Source organism: Erpetoichthys calabaricus, chromosome 17, assembly GCF_900747795.2.
Source record: "Erpetoichthys calabaricus chromosome 17, fErpCal1.3, whole genome shotgun sequence".
NCBI lineage: Eukaryota > Metazoa > Chordata > Cladistia > Polypteriformes > Polypteridae > Erpetoichthys > Erpetoichthys calabaricus.
The window spans coordinates 17,417,122-17,442,972 of NC_041410.2; the positions used below are offsets into that span (position 1 = coordinate 17,417,122).

Here is a 25,851-nt window from a genome sequence, read left to right on the forward strand (position 1 = left end):
CACTCTTCAGAGGAGAGTCAAAGGGAAGCACAACTTGCAATGGACCACCTTAAATACCTTTATATCTCATGACTGGACACACCTGTCTATGAAGTTCAAGGCTTAACGAGCTCATCCAACCAATTTGGTGTTGCAAGTAATCAGCATTGAGCAGTGACAGGCATTCAAATTGGCAAAATTACAAGGGGACCCACATTTTTGAACAGCCAGTTTTTTACATTTGATTTAATTTCATACAATTAAATACTGCTTCACTAAAAATCTTTCTTCGGAAAACACCCCTGTACTCAGATGTTCCTAGGAAATGAAAGACATACCACTGTTATCTTTTTTGTTGAAAGTAAATTATTATGCAGGCTGAGAGGGGTTACCAAACATTTTCATATGACTGTACATAGCGCCTGCGACAATGTATCGTTCACTTTTACCACTCCTCCATTGATGAAGTCCCTTGAAATGGGGAGTCCTTCTCACAGCAGTGACAGTGTTGTCCCTCTGGACTACAAATCCCATGGATCCCTCCAAGTGCCCATACTTGGTCCACGCTAGTGGAGCACTGCCATCTATTGTACTGGGGGAGGAACTGCTCTTGACATAAAACCTCCCCTAATCCATCCAATGACCTTTCACCCTGACTGGGGTAATACAGGGTGGTCCAGATCTAATTATGCAACTGTTCGACTGACAACTGTCTCCCCGCCATTTTGGAATGCAGGGCAGGTGTTGCTATCTATTGGCAACAAAACAAATTTTAAGTGAAATCTCTATGTGCAGGGCAGGTGCTGTGAATTCTCTATGTAATTAACTTAATAAGTTATAGCGTAATGAAAATTGCATAATTAGATCTGGACCACCCTATAATCCAGCCCCATCCCGGCCAAGTTATGCCTCCTCTCATGTTGCCCTTCCATTATGGCTTCTCAGCCATGCAGAGATCCACCATCCATCCCAGTCGGGATGCCAGTCTACCCACCACAGTGTTTACAGGAGAGAGAGAGAGAAACACAGAGACAAAACTTATGCCAATCCTTTGGTTGCCATTCACACTTCATGGACCAATGGGCTATGGTGCTTACAGGACAGCTCATCCTGATTCAGAGACCAATCTTGTTTAGCCATTACTCAGTCCTCCTCACAGAACTAGCCAACTTTTACTCCTCTCACCATTTTCTTTAATTTCAAAGAATGCCCAAATGTAGTTAGATCAATGAGAAAGGAAGGATGCACTAGGCCAAAAACTGCTGGCAAAGAAAGGATCCAGAGATATGTTCACGAGTCTCCTAAAGCCGTTCATCATACAGCCATCTGAGCAAAAACCTAAAAACTTGGAGCTGAGGCAGATTGAAGCTTGCTTTTTTAATACAATGTCTGCAGTTCCAAAATTCGGAGTTTGTTTCTGCCGAACAGCTTGATGGAACGTCAGAGTACCATTTTTGGTTAGGAGCCACATGGTAGGCTCATTCTTCTTGATAGCACTTTGTTTTGGAAGAGTAAGAAGAGGTGCCATTCCTGTAAAATATTAAAGAAACTGGTTTTGGTGCCAGTTTTGTTTTTTTTTGTATGGTGCCTCGTCTGTCTTGATTGGCATCAGATCTTTGAAATACCATCTGACATCGTCATCGTCCAACAAAATGCAGCAATATAGATTTAGACGTTAAGTACAAGCCTCACAGCCACCCGCTACCCAGCTGGTTATGAACGCGTACAATGAAACAGCAAAACTTGACTTTGAGGTGAACACGGGCAAAACAGGCAGATTACACACAGTGCCCACCTTGGACACGCGGCTGTGGAGCTGGCAGGAAGCAGCGCTCACCTCCATCTGCTCAGGTGCTTGCCGGACGGGACGCGGCTGACAAACAATTAAAAATAAATAAATAAATATGAGGTGTGACAATTTAATTCCCGGTGGGCCGCGTAGACCCGAGACATAATGGTATCGAAATCATATGAGTATTTGTGTTTGAACATGTTTGAACTAATACATGCGTAAATTACAAGCTGATAGAGCCAGTTGTTAGTTCGCTATTGGGACAGTAAGAGATATCTGCGTGTACACTTTGGCGTAAAAATGGGCAACGTACGAGTATTAATATTACATTTTATGAGAAAATTGGCAAACGTTACAACTGGTGGCATATAGTGAAGATGTTATGAAAAAGTCGAGTGTGTTTGAGTAGCATCAGAGGTTCAGTGATGGGCGAGAAGATGTGATGGATGACCCCAGAAGCGGACAGACAAAAACAACAATGACGGACGTTAAGATTGAAAATGAGTTGCAGGCCTGCTTCCAGAAATGGGAACACCGTTTAAGTCAAGAGTACTTTGATGGCGACAGTAGCCACTACAATACAATACAATTTATTTTTGTAAAGCCCAAAATCACACAAGAAGTGCCGCAATGGGCTTTAATAGGCCCTGCCTCTTGACAGCCCCCCAGCCTTGACTCTCTAAGAAGACAAGGAAAAACTCCCAAAAAAATAAACCCTTGTAGGGAAAAAATTGAAGAAACTTTGGGAAACCTTGGGAAAGGGGAGACATCTGTCCCTGGGCGCAGCATCCAGGGGGTGCCAAATTTCCCTTCCCCATTGCATTTTGGCAAACAGGAGGGGGCGCGAAATCTTCAGGTGTCCCCGGGCACTGAAAACCCTAGCTACGCCTCTGGCTGGCAGCACCCACCATGGAGACCGAGTCACAAACTGGGAGCAGGATGTCTCTAGATAAGATATTACAGTACATTGAGCATATCATGGAAAGAATGGTAAAGAATTCTTAGGAGGGCACAGTGGAGGCTTGTTATACACATTGTAATAAATACTTTAAATTACTGAGGGAAGCTTATTGCTTATTTTGCATCTGATGGGACTGCTTAACTCTTAATATAGGAACAGCTCTCTGTGAGAGAACGCTGGACTGCTGAGCTTAAGTGATGTCTGGTGTGTCTTTAATAACACTGCAGGCAAACCAAAGTTCTCTCATGAGACGACACAAAAATCAATAGAAATGAAACGGAACTTCTTCATTTCTTTTCTGTTAGCGTGTAGTTCACACGTATGGAATGAACCGCCATTACCAAGTGTGTGGTGCAAAAAGATTTTAAGCTCCTCATGATGCAGTGCTGAGGTTATGGTTTTCTACCCAGAAACAAACTATGACTTAGAGACAGCAACATCCTATGAGAAAAATGTGATCCATTATGCTCTACTTTTATTGTTCTAGGTGTTGGAACTCCAGAGCCCTCCTCGGGCAAGCATGGTGGTGAAGGACTGTGTACGAGCGTGTCTGGATTCAACTTATAAATACATCTTTGATAACTGTTATGATCTTTACAACCAGCTTCTTGATCAAGTAAGTTGTCTGTCTGTCATACCAACCACAGTTGTTCCCTGCCCTAGAAATTAATTATATGAAAGAAATGTTTTTTATTTATGTTTTAATGTATCTATTAATAATATACTGCCTATCTATCTATCTATCTATCTATCTATCTATCTATCTATCTATCTATCTATCTATCTATCTATCTATCTATCTATCTATCTATCTATCTATCTATCTATCACAACCTGTATTATATAGTGCCTTTCCTATCTATCTATCTATCTCAATATTTCCATTCTATTTCTAAATTGTCGTTGCTCTCTAAATTTCTTGAAAAGGCTGCTTTTTCTCTGTTGCTGTCCTTTCTTGGTAATCTGGAATCATACCAGTCAGGGCTCAGTGCTTATCATAGTACTGAGTCTGCTCTTTTGAAGATCTCCTTTGACTCTCTGCTTGCTGTTGATTCTGACAATTGTGCCATTTTGATTTTACTGTGATTTCACTGCTGCTTTTAATACTGTTGATCATTTTATGCTGTTTGGCCACCTTGAAAATTGGGTTGCCAGCGCTGGACTGGTGTCTCTCACTTTAATCACCAAACATTTTCTGTCAATATTGGAAATCAATTCTCCTCATCTGCTGCTGTCTTATGTACAGTCCCACAGGGATACATTTGGGACAGATGACTTGGAAATACAATATTTCTCCTCACTTTTGTGCTGATGATATACAGCTTAATTTGTCAGTGAAACCTGAGCTGTTTCAGGAAATGTTTTAACTGCTTTTGGGGATTAAAGGCTGGTTGGCAAATAATTTCCTTCAGTTCAATGAAAGTAAATCTGAGGAAATATTGCTTGGTCCACCTAAAAGTATTGTGAGGTTCTCTGTAAGCCTACAGCACTCATCAACAAAAAAGTGAAACAATCCATCCAGTCATCAAGGGTAGCATTTTTTAATCTTAAAATAATTTCTAAGATGATGCCAATATTATCGTTTCCTGATCTATGAGAAAGTGATCCATTCATTTATATCTTACTGTTCAGTTACTTGTTAGTCTTTGTATTAAGGTATCGGCCAATCATCTTTGATTCATCTACAGCTGGTGAGATTATTGGCTGCCACTAAGAAAAGAGGCGGGTCCTCAGTGTTAGAGCGGCTCCTGTTACTGGTTTTAAAGGTGATCTCAAAACACACCTCCTTTTATTAGCTTTGCAATTTAACTAGATGTATGTTTTTATAACTTGGTTTTTGATTGTTGTCTTAATGTGTCTGAGCTAAAGGCAACTGCATATGGCATGTTCTCATTTGTCTATCTGTTATATAGTACCTTTCATATCTATCTGTCTGTCTGACTCTTTGTTGTTAATATAGTGCTTTATCTATCTATCTATCTATCTATCTATCTATCTATCTATCTATCTATCTATCTATCTATCTATCTATCTATCTATCTATCTATCTATCTATCATATAGTGGCATTCATGTCTATCTATCCTTCTATCTATCTATCTATTTATCTATCTATCTATGTGTTATATAGTGCCTTTCACATAATATATTGCGCCTTTTATATCTATCTCTCATATAGTGGCATTCATGTCTATCTATCTATCTATCTATCTATCTATCTATCTATCTATCTATCTATCTATCTATCTATCTATCTGTTATACAGTGCCTTTCACATCTATCTATCTATCTATCTATCTATCTATCTATCTATCTATCTATCTATCTATCTATCTATCTATCTATCTGTTATACAGTGCCTTTCACATCTATCTATCTATCTATCTATCTATCTATCTATCTATCTATCTATCTATCTATCTATCTATCTATCTATCTATCTATCTATCTATCATATAGTGGCATTCATGTCTATCTATCCTTCTATCTATCTATCTATTTATCTATCTATCTATGTGTTATATAGTGCCTTTCACATAATATATTGCGCCTTTTATATCTATCTCTCATATAGTGGCATTCATGTCTATCTATCTATCTATCTATCTATCTATCTATCTATCTATCTATCTATCTATCTATCTATCTATCTATCTATCTGTTATACAGTGCCTTTCACATCTATCTATCTATCTATCTATCTATCTATCTATCTATCTATCTATCTATCTATCTATCTATCTATCTATCTATCTATCTATCTATCATATAGTGGCATTCATGTCTATCTATCCTTCTATCTATCTATCTATTTATCTATCTATCTATGTGTTATATAGTGCCTTTCACATAATATATTGCGCCTTTTATATCTATCTCTCATATAGTGGCATTCATGTCTATCTATCTATCTATCTATCTATCTATCTATCTATCTATCTATCTATCTATCTGTTATACAGTGCCTTTCACATCTATCTATCTATCTATCTATCTATCTATCTATCTATCTATCTATCTATCTATCTATCTATCTATCTATCTATCTATCTATCTATCTATCTATCTATCGTGCCTTTCACATTATTCATCTGTCTGTGTGTCTCTCCTCATTCTTTCTTACTCTCTGCTAGTACAAACAACAAATACATCTACAAATGCATTAGTGTACTCAGTTACTGCAGGTAATGAAAATGGAAAGAAACAGTCATTTTGGAAGTATTACTCATTTTTATGTGAGAAGTCAAATTTGGCATTTTCTTAAACTGTTTTTAACTCAGCATTGTGCTTTATGTTGTCATGAAGTGAGATACACATGTGAACAATTTAATTGATATACAAGTTTAAAAGAATATTTATCTTCATTACTAAAGTCATTTTAAGGAACCTACGATATTAATAACTTTTTTTATATATAATATCAGTATTAGAAGTCGTTTAAAGTAGAAAAAGTAAAGGCAAAAGCCTCGCCATTCAGTAAACGTTTTCATTTGTGCAGCAAAGCAGATTGCTAACTGATGAAGGGTGGAAATATCATCATCAACAATCTTGGTGAATTAAAAGGGTCTTTTCTTTCTTGCCCCGCACTTGGCTGTTGGTGAAGCGGAGCCGAGTGTTCCGAGTTGCCCTCGCGCTCTCAGTCTGTACTATGAGGTTTCCTCTCAGTGCATTTTAACATCTGATCGATCACACTTGAGCTTGTTTACATGAAACATATTCCGTCATAATCTGATTTTCTGTGGAGGAAAAAGGAAGATCTCCCAGTTAACAAAGAAAACATTTTCCTTCTCTTCCAGCGAAGCTCAGTTACCGCACAAAAAGTCGAGGATCAGAGGTGCGCAAACTCGCGTACAGTTGTGTCGGGGGACATGAGCGCCCAGAGGCGTCATTGTCTGCAGCGCGGAGTGAAGCTGGTCATTCAGGGTCGTATGTGGTGATGAATTGTGTGCCGCGATTCCTCATAAACCTGAAATTAACAACTTCAGTAAGTATTAATCCACCCCAGCGTGGACTAAACACTCTGCGAACTGGAGAGTAGGGGCCGAGTGCAGGACTATTGTTATCTGCGACTGAATTACAAGTGAGATCTCTTGCCTGAACTGTAAAAAAAAATGTTACATTTACGGTAAAGTGCTGTCAGCTGCGGTTGCCAGAATTTTACCGTTAAAAAAAGGTCTACGGTATCAGTATTACTTTGTAGTAAATAACTTTTTTTCTATACAACACATTCCGACAGAAGTGAATGTTTAACCATAGCCTGAAACCCACACATTGTAATAAATATGCTAATCAATAAATCCTTACAAAATATTGTCAGAATCAAACCCCAGTACACAGTTGGCATCGCACCACACGCCACATTGTCTGGCGGAGAAGTAAAGTTTGCTTTTGTGGTGTATGGTGTCCTACAGGTGTCCCAGATTACCGAATACAACCCACCATAAATCAGCTTCCATAATCTCAAAAAACCTTCAGCACGCAGGGAAAAAGAAGTCTGCTAACTCAGTTTTAAGTTTTCTTCCCTGCTGTGCAAAGGACAAGAACAATATGGTAAAAGGGGCGTGTCCTTATGCAAATATCGTAACTTGGGTGTTACTGAAACAGCGCCTTACCGTTTTACACGTTACAGTTGTTTACATTCGCCATTTAACAGTTTTGCACTAAAAAAATAATTTTGAAGTTAGGAAAATATTCATTTTATAGGACTTGGCTGTGAAAAATTATGAAATGTATTGTTTAAGATATACAGGTAATTTTCAGTAAGAAAGGTATTTTCAGAGAAGGTATTTTACAGTACATTTACAGTATTTTTACTGTTAAATTTACTGATATTTTTTAAAGTGTGGGTGACTTGCAGGTGACACTGCAGACGCTACTCACTGAGCTTTCTTATTGTTTGACATTGAAAACTGCTAAACAATCGGTCATTTCTGAGCGTGATAATCGGTAGGCTCATAATGAAAATTAATAGCCTTTGTAGAATTTACTTAATATTCAAGGTAATAAATAATAAGGGATGAATTACTCTTGTGATTAAAAAGTAAAAAAAACAAAATCCGAACAGAAATGATTATTACCGGGTTGCTGATCATCTTGAAGAAGCCCCCAACCCCGGTATTGACACTGTGATCCTCACTATATGTGCATAAAACAAAGAGCAAATCCGCTTGATTCTTCTCACACAACGATGCGAGGCAGACAGCGGGTCATATTGCTCAAGGAGCCGTACAGCTAAGCCGCAGCGGGAAGGCTGCTTCATTATTCAGGTCGGCGGGAATTGTCTGGCTCTCCGGAGGAACGGCCTCGGGAATGACGGAAAAGAAACCGAAGCTCCGACAGAATGTAAACGAGGGAAGGGCTCAGTCACGAGGAAGAGCCGTCCGAAGAAGACTTCATGAATAAAAAGAGAAAGCAGACACGCGTTAGGAATACTTTGATTTGCCAAATCATTGCATTGGGACTGCGCGTATTATATTATTATTCATTCATTCATGTTTTTAACCTACTTTTTCCAATAAAGGGTTTTGGGAATAATATAATATAATATAATATAATATAATATAATATAATATAATATAATATAATATCAAACTCATTTAATCTACTTCATGGCCCTATTCTATTCTAATCTATTCTATTCTCACTTCCTCACTATTGGCCATTTTTCTATTACAGGGTCTGTCATGAATTCAGATGGAGTTTAATTTTTTTCTGAAAGAGATATATTTTTTCTTGATAGGTGAACTCTGCAGAGTTAAAAAATGTTCATGAACTTTACCAAACTCTGCAAAATGTACAGAATTCAATGGGGAAGGAGGAACTGAACGAATCCAGAGTGGCTTATAATTGTACAACGGTGTTTAAGTTGTCCTTGAGAGCCAGGGAAGTATCTGCAGGCTATGCTGGACCACCTATTGTGGCCACAAGTGTGAACTAAGCTGTGACACGGCAGTGCTAACCATTGACCACCGTGCCTCAAATAATAAAAGACACAGATGGGACAATAACCACAAACAAAATGAAACAAATGGCCACAAACTAACAATAAGTAAAAAAAAAAAAAAATAGATGGAACTTTATTTGTCCCCAGGGGGAGGTTTTGGTTTTTTACAGAAGGAAGATAGATAGATAAATAGATAGAAAGAAAGAAAAAGAAAAGGCAGTATAAGATAGATAGATAGATAGATAGATAGATAGATAGATAGATAGATAGATAGATAGATAGATAGATAGATAGATAGATAGATAGATAGATAGATAGATAGATAGATAGATATGAAAGGCACTATATAACAGAGATATAGATAGATAGACATGAATGCCACTACATGATAGATAGATAGACAGACAGATAGATAAACAGATAGATAGATATGAAAGGCACTATATAACCGATAGATAGATATGAAAGGTACTATATAATACAATTATAACAGATAGATATGAAAGTCATTATATAATACAATTATGATAGAGATGAAAGGCATTATTTAATGCAATTATGATAGATAGATAGATATGAAAGGCACTATATAACCGATAGCTAGGTATGAAAGGCACTATATAATACAATTATAATGGATATTAAAGGCATTATTTAATGCAATTATGATAGATATGAAAGGCACTATATAACCGATAGATAGGTATGAAAGGCACTATATAATACAATTATAATGGATATTAAAGGCATTATTTAATGCAATTATGATAGATATGAAAGGCACCATATAACAGATAGATAGATAGATAGATAGATAGATAGATAGATAGATAGATAGATAGATAGATAGATAGATAGATAGATAGATAGATATGAAAGGCACTAAATAACTGACAGATAGATATGAAAGTCCATCCATCCATCCATCCATTTTCCAACCCGCTGAATCCGAACACAGGGTCACGGGGGTCTGCTGGAGCCAATCCCAGCCAACACAGGGCACAAGGCAGGAACCAATCCCGGGCAGGGTGCCAACCCACCGCAGGATATGAAAGTCACTATAGAATAAATTATGATAGACATGAAAGGAATTATTTAATGCAATTATGATAGATAATAAAGGCACTATATACTGTAATACATATGAAAGGCACTTTATATTACAATTATGATAGATTAGATAGATAGATTAGATATGAAAGGCACTATATAATACTTATGAAAGGCACTATATAATACAATTATGATAGATTAGACATGAAAGGCACTATATAATACAATTATGATAGAGAGATTAGATATGAAAGGCACTATATAATACAAGTAGCGACAAGTTGGGACAAAGTGCTTGGCATTGGGCATGCAGGCTTTATGATGAGAGATTAGGATTGTAACCCTAAATTGCTCTTAATATCTCTGGAGACATTCTGGCCACGTCTGGAGCAGTGTGAGGCCATGAGAAAAGCAGTAAAGGTAATGAAGAAGTCTGAGTGGGACTTATTGAACTGTAAGCGTGCTCACCATCACACCGCCATTACAGCCTGTGTGGCGCAGTTTCCCTGTCACCAGCTCACAATGTAGAATTCAGGCCACTTTTTCTGAGGGATGTTAAACACCTGATCTACAGTTAGAATTATTTGTGCGCCTGATTTCAAGTCTGTAGGTTTGGAAAGCTAAGCTGGTATAAAAGGATCAAACAAACTGCCATTGAGCTTTACAGATGCAGCAATTCTCAGATTCACGCAGCCTGCTCTTTCTTTATGTTCTTAATGCTCCGGTGTCTTTAGGTTTAATGATTTTTTCCATGTTGGTTTAGTTTTCTCCTCTATTAGTGTGTAGACTTTCAATTACCTCACACTTCTTTTCTATTTATGTCTCCTAACTCCTCAAACAACTGAGAGCTGACAGCACATGAGGCTTCATATCACCGCTGGCCAGAGAATCCTCTCGCAGGAGCTGGAGTCTATCGTTTCAGAAAGGGAAGGCTAATCGACCTCCCTTCGCTTTCTTCCTCCGCAATTCTCCTCAGGAAACACCAAATAGAAATGGAAAATTGTAACACAGGAAAGAAATCATAACCTGCAGACAGCACAGCTATTCAATAAATGAATGGGACGCCCGACACAATTGGGTCTTCACCCAGATCTCAACTGCTTAACATAGCAGCGCTTTTGTAGACCTTGTTGTATTGATCCCATTTATTTATAGCTTTTCCCTCCCAGTGAAATGGATGGCCAGTGTGGCTGAAATATTGACTTTCAATTAAAAGAAGATACAGCATGTAAACACCAAGCTATAAGAGAGTATCTCGAGCAGTTAAATATATCTGGCATTCAGTCGTATAACAAAGAGAACATCCCAAGTGCCTGAATCGTTTGTAAAGTTTATTGTTATCATCCCAGACATCACACTGTGCAGTAATGTCCACTGGCCAGCAGTTGGCACCACTGCCTTAGAGATTTTTGGGTCAACAGTTTGATGCCAACCCTGGGAAGGGTTTTCTCTGTGTGGCATTCTCACCACTGGCATCTTCCAACAGTCCAGCGACACTCAGTAATGATTACTGGAGATGCCAGGTGGCTTTATTCTTTAAAAAAGGTGCTTTGCCATGAGAAGTCCCTGTTTTAAAAGTGGGCAATTTAAAATATAATGGAATTCAGCACAAATATAAGAAGATTCAGGTCAGGACAAGTTGGGCAGCATACACTGGTACAGCGTGTTGCTGCACTCACCACATGATGAAACAGCTCAGGATCCTGGTTGGCAACCCCCCCCAGTCCAATCCCATCCTCCAGAAATGACCCTCTATCTGCCACAGCCAGGTGTTACGTGGGTATCCCCTTGGCCTGGTCCAACCCCTGAGGATCATGCTAGCTGGATCACCCTCGGGTAATTGTGCCACATGGCCATAGTCCCAGAACTGAGGCTCCCTCACAATGCAGGTCATGTGACCCATTCGGGACTCCATGAGTAACACAACGTCAAACCAGCGGTACCCAAGGATTCTCTGAAGAGACACAGCACTGAAGGAGTCCAGTCTTCATCTCAGGTCACTGGACAGTGTCCATGTCTCACAAACAGGGGGCACCAGGACTCTAAAGGCTTGGACCTTCGTCCTTTTGCAGAGATATTGGGAACACCATACACCCCTTTCCAGTGACCTCATGACCCCCGATTAAACACAGGAAGCTCTACAGTCTACTTGTAACTTTATGTTGTAGGAAGATAAGTAAATAAATCAAGGTAAATATCATTCGATGTGGCTTTCATGTAAGTAATATATAAATGTTTTTTTTATAAAGACCATCACAAAACATAATCACAAACAGGACTTTGCACGATACCTTGGTGAGTTCGATAGGCCCTGCTGTGTCGTTGAAGGACATGCATGTGGCAGACTGATTGGTGATGCCCGACCTCTTACTGCATCCAAACGGTGCCACCTTTCGCCTTCAGGCCTGGTGCAGCTGCGCTGTTTGGTATGTGTGAGTGGACGTTTCTTGCGGGGAGGGCTTCTGTTCTCTTTCTCCGATGTAGGACCCTCATCCTCATGTGAGTTCCCCTTTGGTATAGCACTAACAGTATCAGATTGGGGGGAGTGTGAACGTAACTGAGAGAATAAAAACAAATTAAAAAAATAAAAGCTAACCTTTACAAGTACCTTAAATTTACACCGACTGTTACAGGCTCAAATAAATCAAATGTGTGTTTTTATTATATAACCAGTAACGACGCACTGGACGATAACGTGAAGAGAACACACTTGACTTGAGCATTTCTAGTTTTTATACTCTTTCTCTGTACGTTTAGCATTCATTTGCTCAGAGTCATTAGTACTATAACATGAAAAAAGTTTCTGCTTTAGTTATGTGTTCAACATTTCTTGCCTCACATTTCCTGTAATCCTACATTTACTCAGATCATTGTAGATACAGAACACACATGACATGCGTGTATTCCAAATATCAATATACTATTTACCCTAAACAACTCCAGGTGCCTCACACCCAGATAAACAGACTTGAGCTGGGAGAACTTTTTGCCCAAGTTGAGCCGCGTCGGTGGAGGGATGGTACAGCCCACGTGTGGCAGCGGGCTTCTTTTTATCCTGGACCTGGGAATGTTTCCGGTGTGATTCTGTTTCCTCTAGGAAGCACTTCCGGGCCATAGACAAAGAAGAACGGTCCTCCCTGGACAGCGCCCTCTACCAATCCCAGAGGACCCCTACAGGGCTATAGTTCCAGACTCCACTTCTCTGCAGGTGCCTTGACTTAGTTCTCATACGAGGACCACTGCCACCTAGAACATCGGGGATGGAAGCACTCCCAAGTTCTGGCTTCTGCTGGTCCATCCATTATTTTATACCAGCTGGGCACAGAGTTATCTATCACCCACCCAGCTAATCCATCAATTGTTCCCCTAAGGTCAAGGTAATAATCCATGCTCCTCCCTGGATGGGATGCCCGTTCTCCTCCTACACTATGCACTTTGTTACATGTGTGGCTGTAACACCAAGAGAAATTTCTCTCAAATATGTTGCCTAGCAATAAAAGTTCAAAGTTCATTACTTCATTCAAGTCCCACGAGGAAGTGACATGGCCAGTAGATGGTACCAAAATGAATGACAGTGAGACTGTAAGCTTCGTATTGAAGGGCAAACAGCACTGGGTTCTATGGCACTATACATAGACATGGAGGAGCTGGGGCTAGCAGATGCCTGCTTAGATTGCCCAAGGACCACAGACAAACACTATTAGCACGTAGACGTATAATGTTCAACTGGAAGAATCCTAACTCTCTTGTTCTAAGTCAGTGGGTAACTGATGTTATATATTATCTAAAATTGGAAAAAATCAAACTCTTACTTAGAGGATCTATATAAATTTTTTCAAAACCTGGCAGGGTCTGATCAATAACATTTTAGGATAAACATTTAAAGCACTCAGGAAGTGGATTCTCTCACCTCCTTTTTTTTTGTTTCATTTTTATTCTAATTATTTTTATTCATTTGCTTATCTACATATTTTTACTATTATTAAAATTTTACTCTGCTGACCTAGCTCTCTTTCTCATGAGTGGGGGTCGATTTGTTTTGAACCTAATTTTGTTCAACTTGACTTGCTTGTATGGAATGTTATCTGATTTTAATAAAAATAAAAAAAAGAAGAAGAAAGATAAAAAAACGAGTAAAGGACAAAAGCTGTGAGTGCAGTGAATACATCAGCCAAACGCCTGAAGAAATACTCACATACACGTGACGACACTCTTAATTATCACATAGACTAAGGTGAATTTAGAGGAATTGTGTGAAGCATTATAACACCTTTTTTAAATGCGACCATACATGCTTTTTTTTTTTTTTTTTAAAGCAGGTCATATAAATCACGAGTTACCAAACGATATTCAGACAGGATTAGTTTTACACCAGGGAGTGGACTAGAGAAGTGATTACTGGACGAGCGCCGTCATTTTAGATAGACGTCCATTCCATCCTTTGAGTTTCTCGAGCAGGACTAAAATGACAGAAGCCCTCCAGTAATGATGACTTTATCCAGCCTCCTGGTGTGAAGCTAATGCCATTCAAATAGGGGTTAAGATCCAGAGCCCAAACGATCTTTTTGAAGTGACATAGCTAACCGGCGATGTTGCGCTGTTTCCTGTAAAGGTGTATTCAAATGTGTGAAACGATTACATCGTTCAAATAGGGCAGCCATACCACATGACCTGTGTTTCAGAACTGATCATCCACCTGAAGCTAAGCAGAGTTGGGCCCAGTCAGTACTGGGATGGGAGACCATCTAGGAAGAAAAGCTTTGGGTTGCTGCCAAAAGAGGTGTTGGCGGTGCCAGCTGGGGGCACTTGTTTTAAAAATAACCTGCTTGGCACATTACTGACTTTATAACATGCTGCAATTCTATGAGGAAGGATACAATCAGGTTGGAGTGTATGATATTATCTATCTTGACTTTCAGAAAGCATTTGATAAGGTGTGCCACATGAGATGCCGGGCATCAAATTAAAAGAAGTGGCAGTACAGGGTGTGGTGTGTAAGTGGGTGCAAAATCAGCACAGACACGGGAAGCAGAGGGTGATGGTGTGAGGAACCTTATCAGAATTAGGAGATGTTAAGAGTGGTGTCCAGCAGGGGGCAGTGCTGGGGCTGCTGCTATTTTTTATTATTTATAAATGATTTGGATAGGAATATAAAGAACAAGCTGGGTGAAGTTTGCAGATGATACCAAGATAGATGGTATCATTGCATTGCAATGAAATATTACAGAGGGACTTGGACAGCATACAGGCTTGGGTGGGTTATTAGGAGATGAAATTTAATGTCAGTAAATGTAAAGTATTACACATAGAAAGTAAAAATGTTAGGTTTGAATACACAATGGGCAGTCTGAGAGTTGAAAGTACCCCTTATGAGAAGGATTTAGTAGTCATAGTGCACTCGATGGGCGACACGGTGGCACAGTGGGCAGCGCTGCTGCCTCGCAGTTGGGAGACCTGGGGACCTGGGTTCATTTCCCAGGTCCTCCCTGCGTGGAGTTTGCATGTTCTCCCCGTGTCTGCGTGGGTTTCCTCCGGGCGCTCTGGTTTCCTCCCACAGTCCAAAGACATGCAGGTTAGGTGGATTGGCGATTCTAAATTGGCCCTAGTGTGTGCTTGGTGTGTGTTTGTGTGTGTCCTGCGGTGGGTTGGCACCTTGCCCGGGATTGGTTCCTGCCTTGTGCCCTGTGTTGGCTGGGATTGGCTCCAGCAGACCCCCGTGACCCTGTGTTCGGATTCAGCGGGTTGGAAAATGGATGGATGGATGGATAGTGCACTCGATGCTATCAACTGCCAGACAGTGTGCAGAAGCCATTAAGAAGGCTAACAGAATGTGAGTTTATATAGCACCTTGATGTGTGGAGTACAAGTCACAGGAGGTTCTGCTCAAACTTTATAACACACTGGTGAGGCCTCATCTGGAGTCCTGTGTGCAGTTTGGGTCTTCAGGATACAAAAAGGACATAACAGCACTGGAAGAAAGTCCAGAGAAGAGCGGCTAGGCTGATTGGAATGAGTTATGAGGAAAGATTGAAGGAGTTGAACCTTTTGAGATTAAGGAAAAGAAGATTAACAGGAGACGTGACTGAAGTGTTTAAAATGATGAAGGGAGGAATTAGTCCAGTGCATCGAGACTGTTATTTTAAAATGAGTTCATCAACAACACGGGGGCATAGTTGGAAACTTGTTAAGGGAAAATCTCACACAAACATTAGGAAGTTTTTCTTCTCCCGGGGAGTCATAGACATGTGGAATAGGTGAGCAAGTAGTGTGGTAGACTTCAAGAACCTTCAAAACTCAATTTGATGTTTATTTAGGGGAATTAAATGGATAGGACTGGTGAGCTTTGCTAGCCTGATTGATCAGTTCTTGTAAAACTCTTTCTAATGTTATTCCACTACCTTTCAAGATTACAACAATCTTTATTTCAAATTGTAAGAATTAAAGTCTGAAATATCTGGAAATATCTACAAATCGCTAACATTTAAAGAAAAACAAGCTATCAGTGTGTGCAGCTGTGCCTTGTGCTGTGAAGAAGCACTTACACACATGATATGATGAACTGCCAAGTGCAGCATTAGGTATTCCTCTTGGCCCGGAGGTTGATCTCGAGCGTCAGTTGCACTTGTCAGATAGCGTTACTTTTAATCAACACAAGCAATGTTAAAAACTGCAAGTGACAATTTCCTAGTGAGAGATTTTCCAGATCACGTATACATCTAAGCAGGGTACACCCTTCTGCTGGAGTCATTATTTTTTGTATTTTGCACTCAGAAGGGTTTAGGGCTTCCAGTGTCCCATCCAGCTTTACTCCCTGTGCTGCCAGAGTAGTCTGCGGTCCCCTGCAGTGTTACGTTGCCTCGTATGACATTATGTGTTGTGCTTTCAGGCACTGTGGCTCAGCGGTTAAAAGTCTGTAACTGTGAGTCTCAGAGTTGTTCATTCACTCCCTGCCACTGATTCGGTGTGACCCTAAGTGAGACGCTAAATACTCTACCCAAAATTCATATATATATATATATATATATATATATATATACACACACATATACACACTAGGTGGCTCTGCCCCCTGCTCGCTTCGCTCGTCAACCCCCGGGTGGGTCCTACACGCTAGCCACTTTGTGGCTCTGCCGCTCGCATATGGGGAAGCGGATGTACAATTTGAACAGATTGTTATTTTCATGGGAATTTTTACATAATAAAACTAACTATTTCACATTACAGAGTAATTAACCATATTAAAAAATAGTCAAACATAATAAATTGAAAGTAAATTATGTTTCATGTTGCATTAGAGGTATTCATTGCGTTATACGTTTTCGTTCTGTTTGGCTTTGAAATTAACGCGCAAATACTTTTTAAACTTACACTTTTACTGTAAAACTTCAGTAAAAACAACTTTTTGAATTAATTTTTCGTCAATATCACATTGAATTGTGATTCTGTATTTGGACTTTTCATCGTGACAACGCAACGTATAACTGCCCGTGAGTGAATATCGTTTCTTTCTCTCTAACAAATAAACCGACTTTTTTGAATGTTTGTCTCTGTGATTTGTTAATTGTCTTTGCAAAAACTATTCTAACGGGAAACTGTAAACGTTTTAATATGAATAGCATATCAAGATCTCCTTTGGTGTGTAATGTTATCCACAGAAGATGTACTACATTACCTTTCTTGTCGCCTTTCCTGTATGCTTGTTTACCTTTCTTGTATGGTGTTTCAGCCTAGTCTATTGATACACATTTAACCAATTTTCTGTGTAACCAATCGACAATTTTCGCATTAATTCGTTTGACTTCATCATTTCTCTGTGCTAGGATTGCCCGTGTGCTCATTTCTTCTGTTGATAACCCTTCAGGATGAAATTCTTCAATAAGATTTGAACATCATACGTCTTCTTTTATTGGGAACTTAAAGTGAGGAAAACGTAAAAATCTATAAGAGGTGATAGCGCAGGAATTGTGTCTGACAAAAGCAATCACACGAGTGAGAGGTGAGAGGACTGTGGGCATGGTTGAAAATTGTTAAGAGGAAGTACGGACTTGAAATCTCTTGGCAATAGTCTCATCTCAAGATTTTCTTTTATAATAAATATATATATATATACACACACACACACACACACACACACACTTACCAGCCACTTTATTAGGTACACCTTGCTAGTACCAGGATGGACCCCCTTGTGCCTTCAGAACTGCCATAATTCTTCATGGTGTAGATTCAACAAGGTGCTGGAAACATTCCCCAGGGATTCTGGTCCATATTGACATAATAGCATCATGCAGTTGCTACAGATTTGTCGGCTGCACATCCATGATGCGAATCTCCTGTTCCACCACATCCCAAAGGTGCTCTATTGGATTGAGATCTGGTGACTCTGAAGGCCATTAGAGTCCAGTGAACTCATTGTCATGTTCCAGAAACCAGTTTAAGATGATTTGAGCTTTGTGACAAGATATGTTATCTTTCTGGACATAGCCATCAGGAGATGCAGTTATTAAGGGATGGACATGGTCAGCAACAATACTCAGGTAGGCAGTAGCATTTAAACGATGCCCAGTTGGTACTGAGGGGCCCAAAGTGAGCCAAGAAAATATCCTCCACATCATTACATCACCAGCAGCAGCTTGAACCATCGATACAAGGCATGATGGATACATGCTTTCATGTTGTTGACTCCAAATTCTGACCCTACCATCCAAACGTCGCAGCAGAAAAAGAGACTCATCAGACCAGGCAACATATTTCCAATCTTCTGTTGTCTAATTTTGGTGAGCCTATGTGAATGTCAGCCTCAGTTGCCTGTTTTTAGATGACAGGAGTGGCACCGGGGTCATCTCCCATTGCTGCAGCCCATCTGCTTCAAGGTTCAACGTGTTTTGATTTTGTGTTATGAACTTCAGCAGGTCATCTTGACAATGACTACATGCCTACATGCATTGAATTGCTGCTATGTGATTGGCTGATTAGATATTTGTGTTAATAAGCAGTTGAACTGGTGTACCTAATAAAGTGGCCGGTGAGTGTTTATATTCTAATGCCTCTTGTTTAAATTTACAATTATACTTTTAGCCAAAGTCTGTTCTTGAAAGTTACCCGTTTGGATACACGGCCGCCACGTCTGCTGCGCTGCGTAATTTCCATGCACAGCATGTGATGAAAACACGTTTAACGTGTCGCTAAATCTGACATCATTTTTGCTACACAGCCCTCATCAAGTAATAAACCAGCCTTTAGGGTGAGACAATTCTGAGTGTGGATTTGCCTGCCCCCCGCTGTTGAGTAAGAGTATTGACTGCTCCACCAATTCTGATTTTGTATTATGGTACTTCTCACCTGGCCCATCCATTAAGGATCAATGAATTGACAAACCCTGACAGGACCTGATTGCACCCGCATTTCCCCTCACCATCTGTGTGCCCGCTACAAAAGTGTATGGCCTTAGCTGGAAACAGACATGTTAGTGTGAACAAAAGGAAGATGAAAGGAGACAGAATGAAACACATCTCAAGTGCGGTAGTTCTGCTTTGTGTAAGCCCACCCATTGTGTCTTGGCTTTTCTGTGTACCTCTATAGTGCACCTTCTTTGTATCACAAAAAATAGTGGGTGCTAATTTTGGGATCTTAGTGTCTACTGCACTTCCGGCCAAACTCCATCTGCCACTTAAATACATTAAATTGCTAAATGTAGGCTGTGATGCTCAAGTGCTCGACGTGATTATCCACTCATTTCTATCCATTCATTCCCAGATTGCCAAGATCCACAACCTTTCACAGGGCACTGTGCCCATTTAAACACTTTAAATCACTTGTCTAACAAAAATGTCCTAAATAATTTCCATTTTTTGCAGTTTGAAGTTTAATGTAACTTATTTTTTGTACCTTCACTATTTCTAAAGTAATAAAAATGACAATGAGCTAGTACATGTGCAGAAATAAAATAAGGTTTGCCTAGAACATTTTGTACCACTTTGTACAGGGCTATTCAAAATGAAAGAGCAGATTTAAAAAATGTATTTCCAACAAACTGTATAAAGCAGAAACACATTCCGCACATCCCTGGATAGAGGAAAGTTCAAAGTTTGGTCCTATGGCCCTGGAGGTTGCATGCACTCAACATGAGCACCTTGTGTAGTGTGACAAACATCAAAATGGTAGACCATTTCTTGTCACACACGAGTCAACTGGTCCCTATTTACTGAATTCACAGCTTCCTTGAAGATTAGCGGGCATAAGTGGAACAACCACTCTTTCTTTAATGTACGCCCATAGATAGAAATTGCAGGGGGTAAGGTCTGGAGACCTGGGAGGCCATAGATGATGAGCAAGATCTTGTTGTCCACCTCTTCCAATCCGTCGTCCTGGAATGGTGTCGTTCAGGTAACTCCAGGCCTCCAAGTGGAAATGAGGCAGGGCACCATCTTCCATGAAAATGAAGTCATTCGAATCTTCTTGAAGTTGGGGAAACAACCAGCTTTGTAGCAAATCCAGTCACAGTTTGCTCTGCAAAAAAGAAAGGTCCATAAACTTTGCTTGCAGAAATGGTGCAAAACATATTTACCTTTGGTGAGTCTCTTTTGTGTTCAACAACTATGCAAGGATTTTCACACCCCCAAATTCTAACATTGTGGCGATTAACCTAACCAGAGAGATGGAAAGTTGATTCATCCGAAAAAATTAGTCATTCTGGAAAATTGTCCTCTTCCATATCCTCCAGAATTGCAGTGCAAAATTCAAACCTTTTTTCATGGTTGTCAGGATGCAATGCCTGCACTAATTGCAACTTGTAAGGCTTCATATGCAGATGCTGTCTAAGAACACGCCATACCGTCATTTGAGGGATTTTGTATGCTTGACCGTGATGTGGATTTCCTAGGGCTTCGTTCGAACACACATTGGATACGCTTGACATTTTCACCTGACGAGTGTGGATGACCAGTGCTTTTACGTTTGCCTATGCAACTTTCTTCTACAAATTTTTTATGCCACTCGTAAATTTGCTTATGACAAGGCAGCTGTTTGTTGAACCGTCGGTGAAGTTCAAGTTGCACTGGAACAATAGACTCACACTTTGCTAATTGCAGAACGCAAAATGATTTCACTTGTGGTGTTGTTGCCATTTTACTAAAAATGAGAAACAGCGCTCTGTGGTATTCACAGGTACTTTTAGGCGGGCTTTTAAACTTTAAACTTTCCTCTATCCAGTGATGTGCGGAATGTGTTTCTGTCTTATACAGTTTGTTTGAAATACATTTTTGAAATCTGCTCTTTCATTTTGAATAGCCCGGTATATTTCACTGAAATGCCTACAACGTATTCTGCAGTTTATCTGAAAAGTCCTGCTGGCTACAGCAGCATCCTGAACAATTTATTCTGTAGGTCTCATGCAGTTGGTCTTCAAAATGGTGTTGTGTGGTGATATGTGTTTTAAATTATGGGCTATTTGTTTCAGTTTCTTGTATAGAAATCTGTTATGAATATTTTTTAAAACATATACATAGACTATGATGTTGATACATTTATGAAAGCCTTGTTATTTGTTGTTATTCATGAATTTGAAGTTCTGAGGAAGGCCGGCAAAGCTTGTTGTTGCACCTGCAATTTACAGATGAGCTTGTAGAGGTCTGGTGCCACTCAGATTCACACCATCGAAGGGACTGTGATTAATTTATTTTTTTGGCACCCAGTCTTCGCCCAACCTGCACTCGCTCCTGGGCAGAGACACAAATCCACTAAATCAAAATAAATGAATGAATAACATATTAAATGGAAATCAAATATAAACAACAAAAAAATCAGACAATCCTCCTCTTTCCCCTTCGGCAATAACAAATACAACACACAACAATAACGCGAAACACCCACGACAATGTTCATAAATCAGTCCCAATGCAACAGTAACGGAAGAAGTGGTATGGAGTGAAAGATGATGATCCTGGGAACAGTTTTCCATAAGTAACATAATGAACAGTCCTACTGGTAGTTTTGATGCGGCGAATGGTGAGATTTGTGGGAGCGCTCCCTCCGAAGATGCATGGCGACCAATCCACCGCTATTCACACGACAGGCTGGCATGAGACACTCCGTTCATCATTATGAGTTCACAATCCAAGGTATAGACAATATTCCACAGGGGTTATGTTAGACGTCGACAAACGGGTAAACTGAAACACAGACACCCCTTCTTGCTGCTTCGCTGTCTCCTTTTCAAGATTCCCGCTGGTCCCTCTTGTCCCCAGTAGCCCCTGCACCCGTTTCAGACATCCAATGAGGGCAATACCCTTTGGGGCAGCTGGGAAATTAAGTCCATCAAGTTCTAGCACTGTTACAAGCTAATCTGTGAGGGCCGAATGATTATGACCAAAAAGTTCTCAGTGTTCAAGAGAAGTGTGGACAACACCATAGGATATTACATATGTGCCGTTTGTATTCCAAAAAGCCTACCTCTCAATCAGAAAACTGCAGAATGAGCTGTGTTCAAAATAGCTGTGCTTTTACAAGAATGCGGGTGAAAGTGTTTTTGTTTTCCTTGAAGATGGATCCATCACAATGAACCTGATACTAAAAGAAAGTCATTGAAATGGCATCATCCACCTTCCTGGTAATTTAAAAATACCCTTTCATCCAAAGAAGTCATGGTCATTGTCATTTGGGGTGCAGAAGGGATCATTGTGGTGGGAATCATTCTATATGGTCACATTTTAACTCAGACCTGTACATTCAAAGTTGCAGAAATGTTTATGAAGAATTTGACGTCATAGCGATGTTGACCTCAATACAACAATACATGGGCCCACACAAGTCTGACAACATAAGAAGCACTCATAAAATCAAGAGGGACTGATCATCTCCATCTGTCCTACAGCCTGGATTGTCCCTCTTTAGATTATGACTTCCTTTGAGCCTATGAAGTTGCCATTGATGCAAAGAACATTTGGGAGTGGTGACAAGTTTATTGAGCAAATGAAGAGGCGCCTCATGTTCCACAGTGGTTCAAGGCTGTTGGTATTGATGGACATTATATAAAATAATTTGGATGAGAGTGTGAGTAGGCTTTGCGAACCAGGAACCATGTTACCCGAACTATTGTATAACATTTCAGTCATTATTTACTGCTCTGATGCTGATCTTTCAGATCATAAAATAGGTCATTACGATAGCAATTGACGAGAAGAATTCATAATTAATTGCAGAATTATGGTATTTGAGGGTTCCTCTACAGTGCCTCTTTCTCTTGGCTCAAAAACTAATCAGCACACCGTCCTCTCATAACAAGGTTAAGTTTCGAGTTTGGTATTTTTCCTTCCATCCATTTTAGCTCTAGACTGTCCTGAAGAAACTGTGACACACAGACACACACCCATCATCGAGAAATCAACGTTTTCGGTATTAGGGGACCCTAAAACGTCGAGATCCATTGAAAACTGGAGATCGAGATTTTTGACGAATCTAAAGCTTTTGCTCCTCCCCCATTGACGATAGGTTAGCAAAATGAGGAGTGTAACAAATTCATCTAGTTGTCCAAAGAGTGCAGTATATTGAAACAGATCTGGATTACATTACTAAGCATAGAAAAGTCTTTGTCGTGAAACATTCTGGGCTAACCATTTGTGTAGGAAACTGTTTACAGTAATCCCTCACTTATCGCGGGAGATAGGTTCCAAGGCCGACCGTGATAACTGAATTTCCGCGAAGTAGGGACACTATATTTATTTAATTATTTAACGTGTATTTGGACGTTTTTAAACCCTCCCTGTATTGTTTACAACCCACCATTTACTCTATTAAAAACAGGGACAACTGCTAAGCAATATGAAATCGGTAGATAAGTTTACACTTACTGTATAGCGAAGTACACATAGCAGCTTGTAGGTGGTCATGACATTGTCGACCTTGTTGCAAAGATTCCTAAAGCAGATTCCATCCAGACTACTGCCTTATCACGTCCACTTGCAACTCGTTTTGCACCCTGGTTAAAGGACACTGCGGCCGTAGATCTTATATGCTTTTCCTCCTTTTTAAATAAAAAGAATCGATGTCCTGCAGCGGTGTAGCTGTTCCCTTCCTTCAACATATCCAAAACTTTTACCTTTTCTGCAATCATTTGCATCTTCTGTTGGTGCTTGGACACGGCCCCTGAAGCATTAGCACGTTAATGATGAATGAGTGAGATGAGACTTCCTGGTTAATGCAACACTCCGTCGCTGAGCCAATCAGCAGCACACAGGAACTTAACTGCGTGCTCTGATTGGGTAGCTTCTCAGCCATCCGCCAATAGCATCTCTTGTATGAAATCAACTGGGCAAACCAACTGAGGAAGCAAGTAAAAAGACCCATTGTCCGCAGAAACCCGAGAAGCAGCAAAAAATCTGCGTTATGTATTTAGATATGCTTACATATAAAATCCGCGAAGTCGTGAATCCGCAAAAAGTGAACCGCGAAGTAGCGAGGGATTACTGTACTGCACTTTTGTTTTTTTTTACAGGTAGTGTGGTGTAATGGTTTAAGGCATTCGTAATCATTAAATCTACTGCTATAATATAATATAATTGGAAAAAGGTGGTTCAGTAGTACCATCTTGAAACAAGTAGACTGGGGTTCACACCCCTGTGTTTCCTCCGAGACCTTGGGTTTCCACCCACAGTCCAAAGACATCCAGGTCAGGTGGATTACCAATGCTAAATTGGCCCTTGTGTGTGTGTGTGTGCTCATCTTGTGATGGGTGGCCTCTCTGTCCAAGAATTGCTCCTACTTTGTGACTGATGTTTGCTGGGATAGGCGCCAGCTTCCTCCCAAACCTTGCTCAAGATAAAGCAGGTTTGGAGGATGGATGGATGAATAGGCAACATGGTGGTACAGTAGAAGCACTGCTGTCTGGCAACAAGGACACTGGGGTTCACCCTGTGTTGAGTTTTGTATGTTCATCGTATGTCCACATTGGGGTTCTACAGACAATCCAAAGACATCCAGATTAGGTGAATAACTGATGCTAAACTGGCCTGTGTGTGTGTGTGCTCACCTTGTGATGCGTGGGCGCCCTGTCCAAGGATTGCTCCTGCTTTGAACCTGATGCTTGCAGGGATAGGCTCCAGCCTCCTCCCAAACCTTGCTCAGGATAAAGCAGGTTTGGAAGATGGATGGATGAATGGATGAATAGGCAACATGGTGGTACAGTAGAAGCACTGCTGTCTTGCAACAAGCAGACTGGGGTTCACCCTGTGAGGAGTTTTGCATGTTCATCCCATGTCCACATTGGGGTTCCACAGACAGTCCGAAGACATCCAGATTAGGTGGATTACCGATGCTAAACTTGCCAGTGTGTGTGTGTGTTTGTGCAAACCTTGTGATGGATGGGCGCCCTGTCCAAGGATTGCTCCTACTTTGAACCTGACACCTGCAGGGATATGCTCCAGCCTCCTCCCAAACCTTCCTCTGGGAAAGCAGGGCTGGAGGATGGATAGATGGATTGATCAGCAACATGGTGGTGGAGTAGAAGCACTGATGTTTCTCAACAGGAAGACTGAGGTTTGCATCCCTGTATGAGAATTACAGGTTCTCCCTGGGTTTCCTAAAGGTGCTATGGTTTCCTCCCATAATCCTAACACATGCAGGTTAGGTAGATCAGTGATGCTAAATTGGCCCCGATGTGTGTATGTATGTCTCTATGTTTAGCCTGCAATGATCTGACTCCTTGTCCTGGAATATTTGTTGCCTTGCACCTGATTCTTGCTGTGATAGGCTTCAGCTTCCCTGTAACCGTTCTTTGGATAAGAAAATGGATGGATTCACGATATAGTGTAATGATAGTACAATATGTATTAAAATAGATAGATCTTTGTCACATACACTGCAAGAGCACAATGACATTCCTGTGCCACAGTTATGGTGATGTATAAGAAAATACAGTAAATAAATAAGAGTAGCAGAAGATAAACAAATGAATACATAAATAAATAGCATAAATAAATAAATGCAGTAAATAAGATAAATGTTAGAAAAATAGTAACATCCAGTATAATTCCACATAAACCAGCAGATGGGTACAGCACACAGCACAGGGCAGGTAGAATTGGGCAACTGGGAGTTCCCTGACCTCATGGCCTGGGGTGAAGCTTTC

General features: G+C 40.3%; 1 protein-coding gene across 5 annotated transcripts in view; it reads left to right on the forward strand.

The window, feature by feature from the left end:
- LOC114645223 (protein unc-13 homolog C-like) overlaps nucleotides 1-25,851 on the forward strand; it is a 742,812-nt gene that overhangs the window by 494,784 nt on the left and 222,177 nt on the right. For all 5 annotated transcript variants that reach the window (XM_051920476.1, XM_051920477.1, XM_051920473.1 and 2 more), the window contains one exon: nucleotides 3,220-3,348. In XM_051920476.1, coding sequence (XP_051776436.1) covers nucleotides 3,220-3,348 — 129 coding nt within the window. The remainder of the gene's footprint in view (nucleotides 1-3,219; nucleotides 3,349-25,851) is intronic.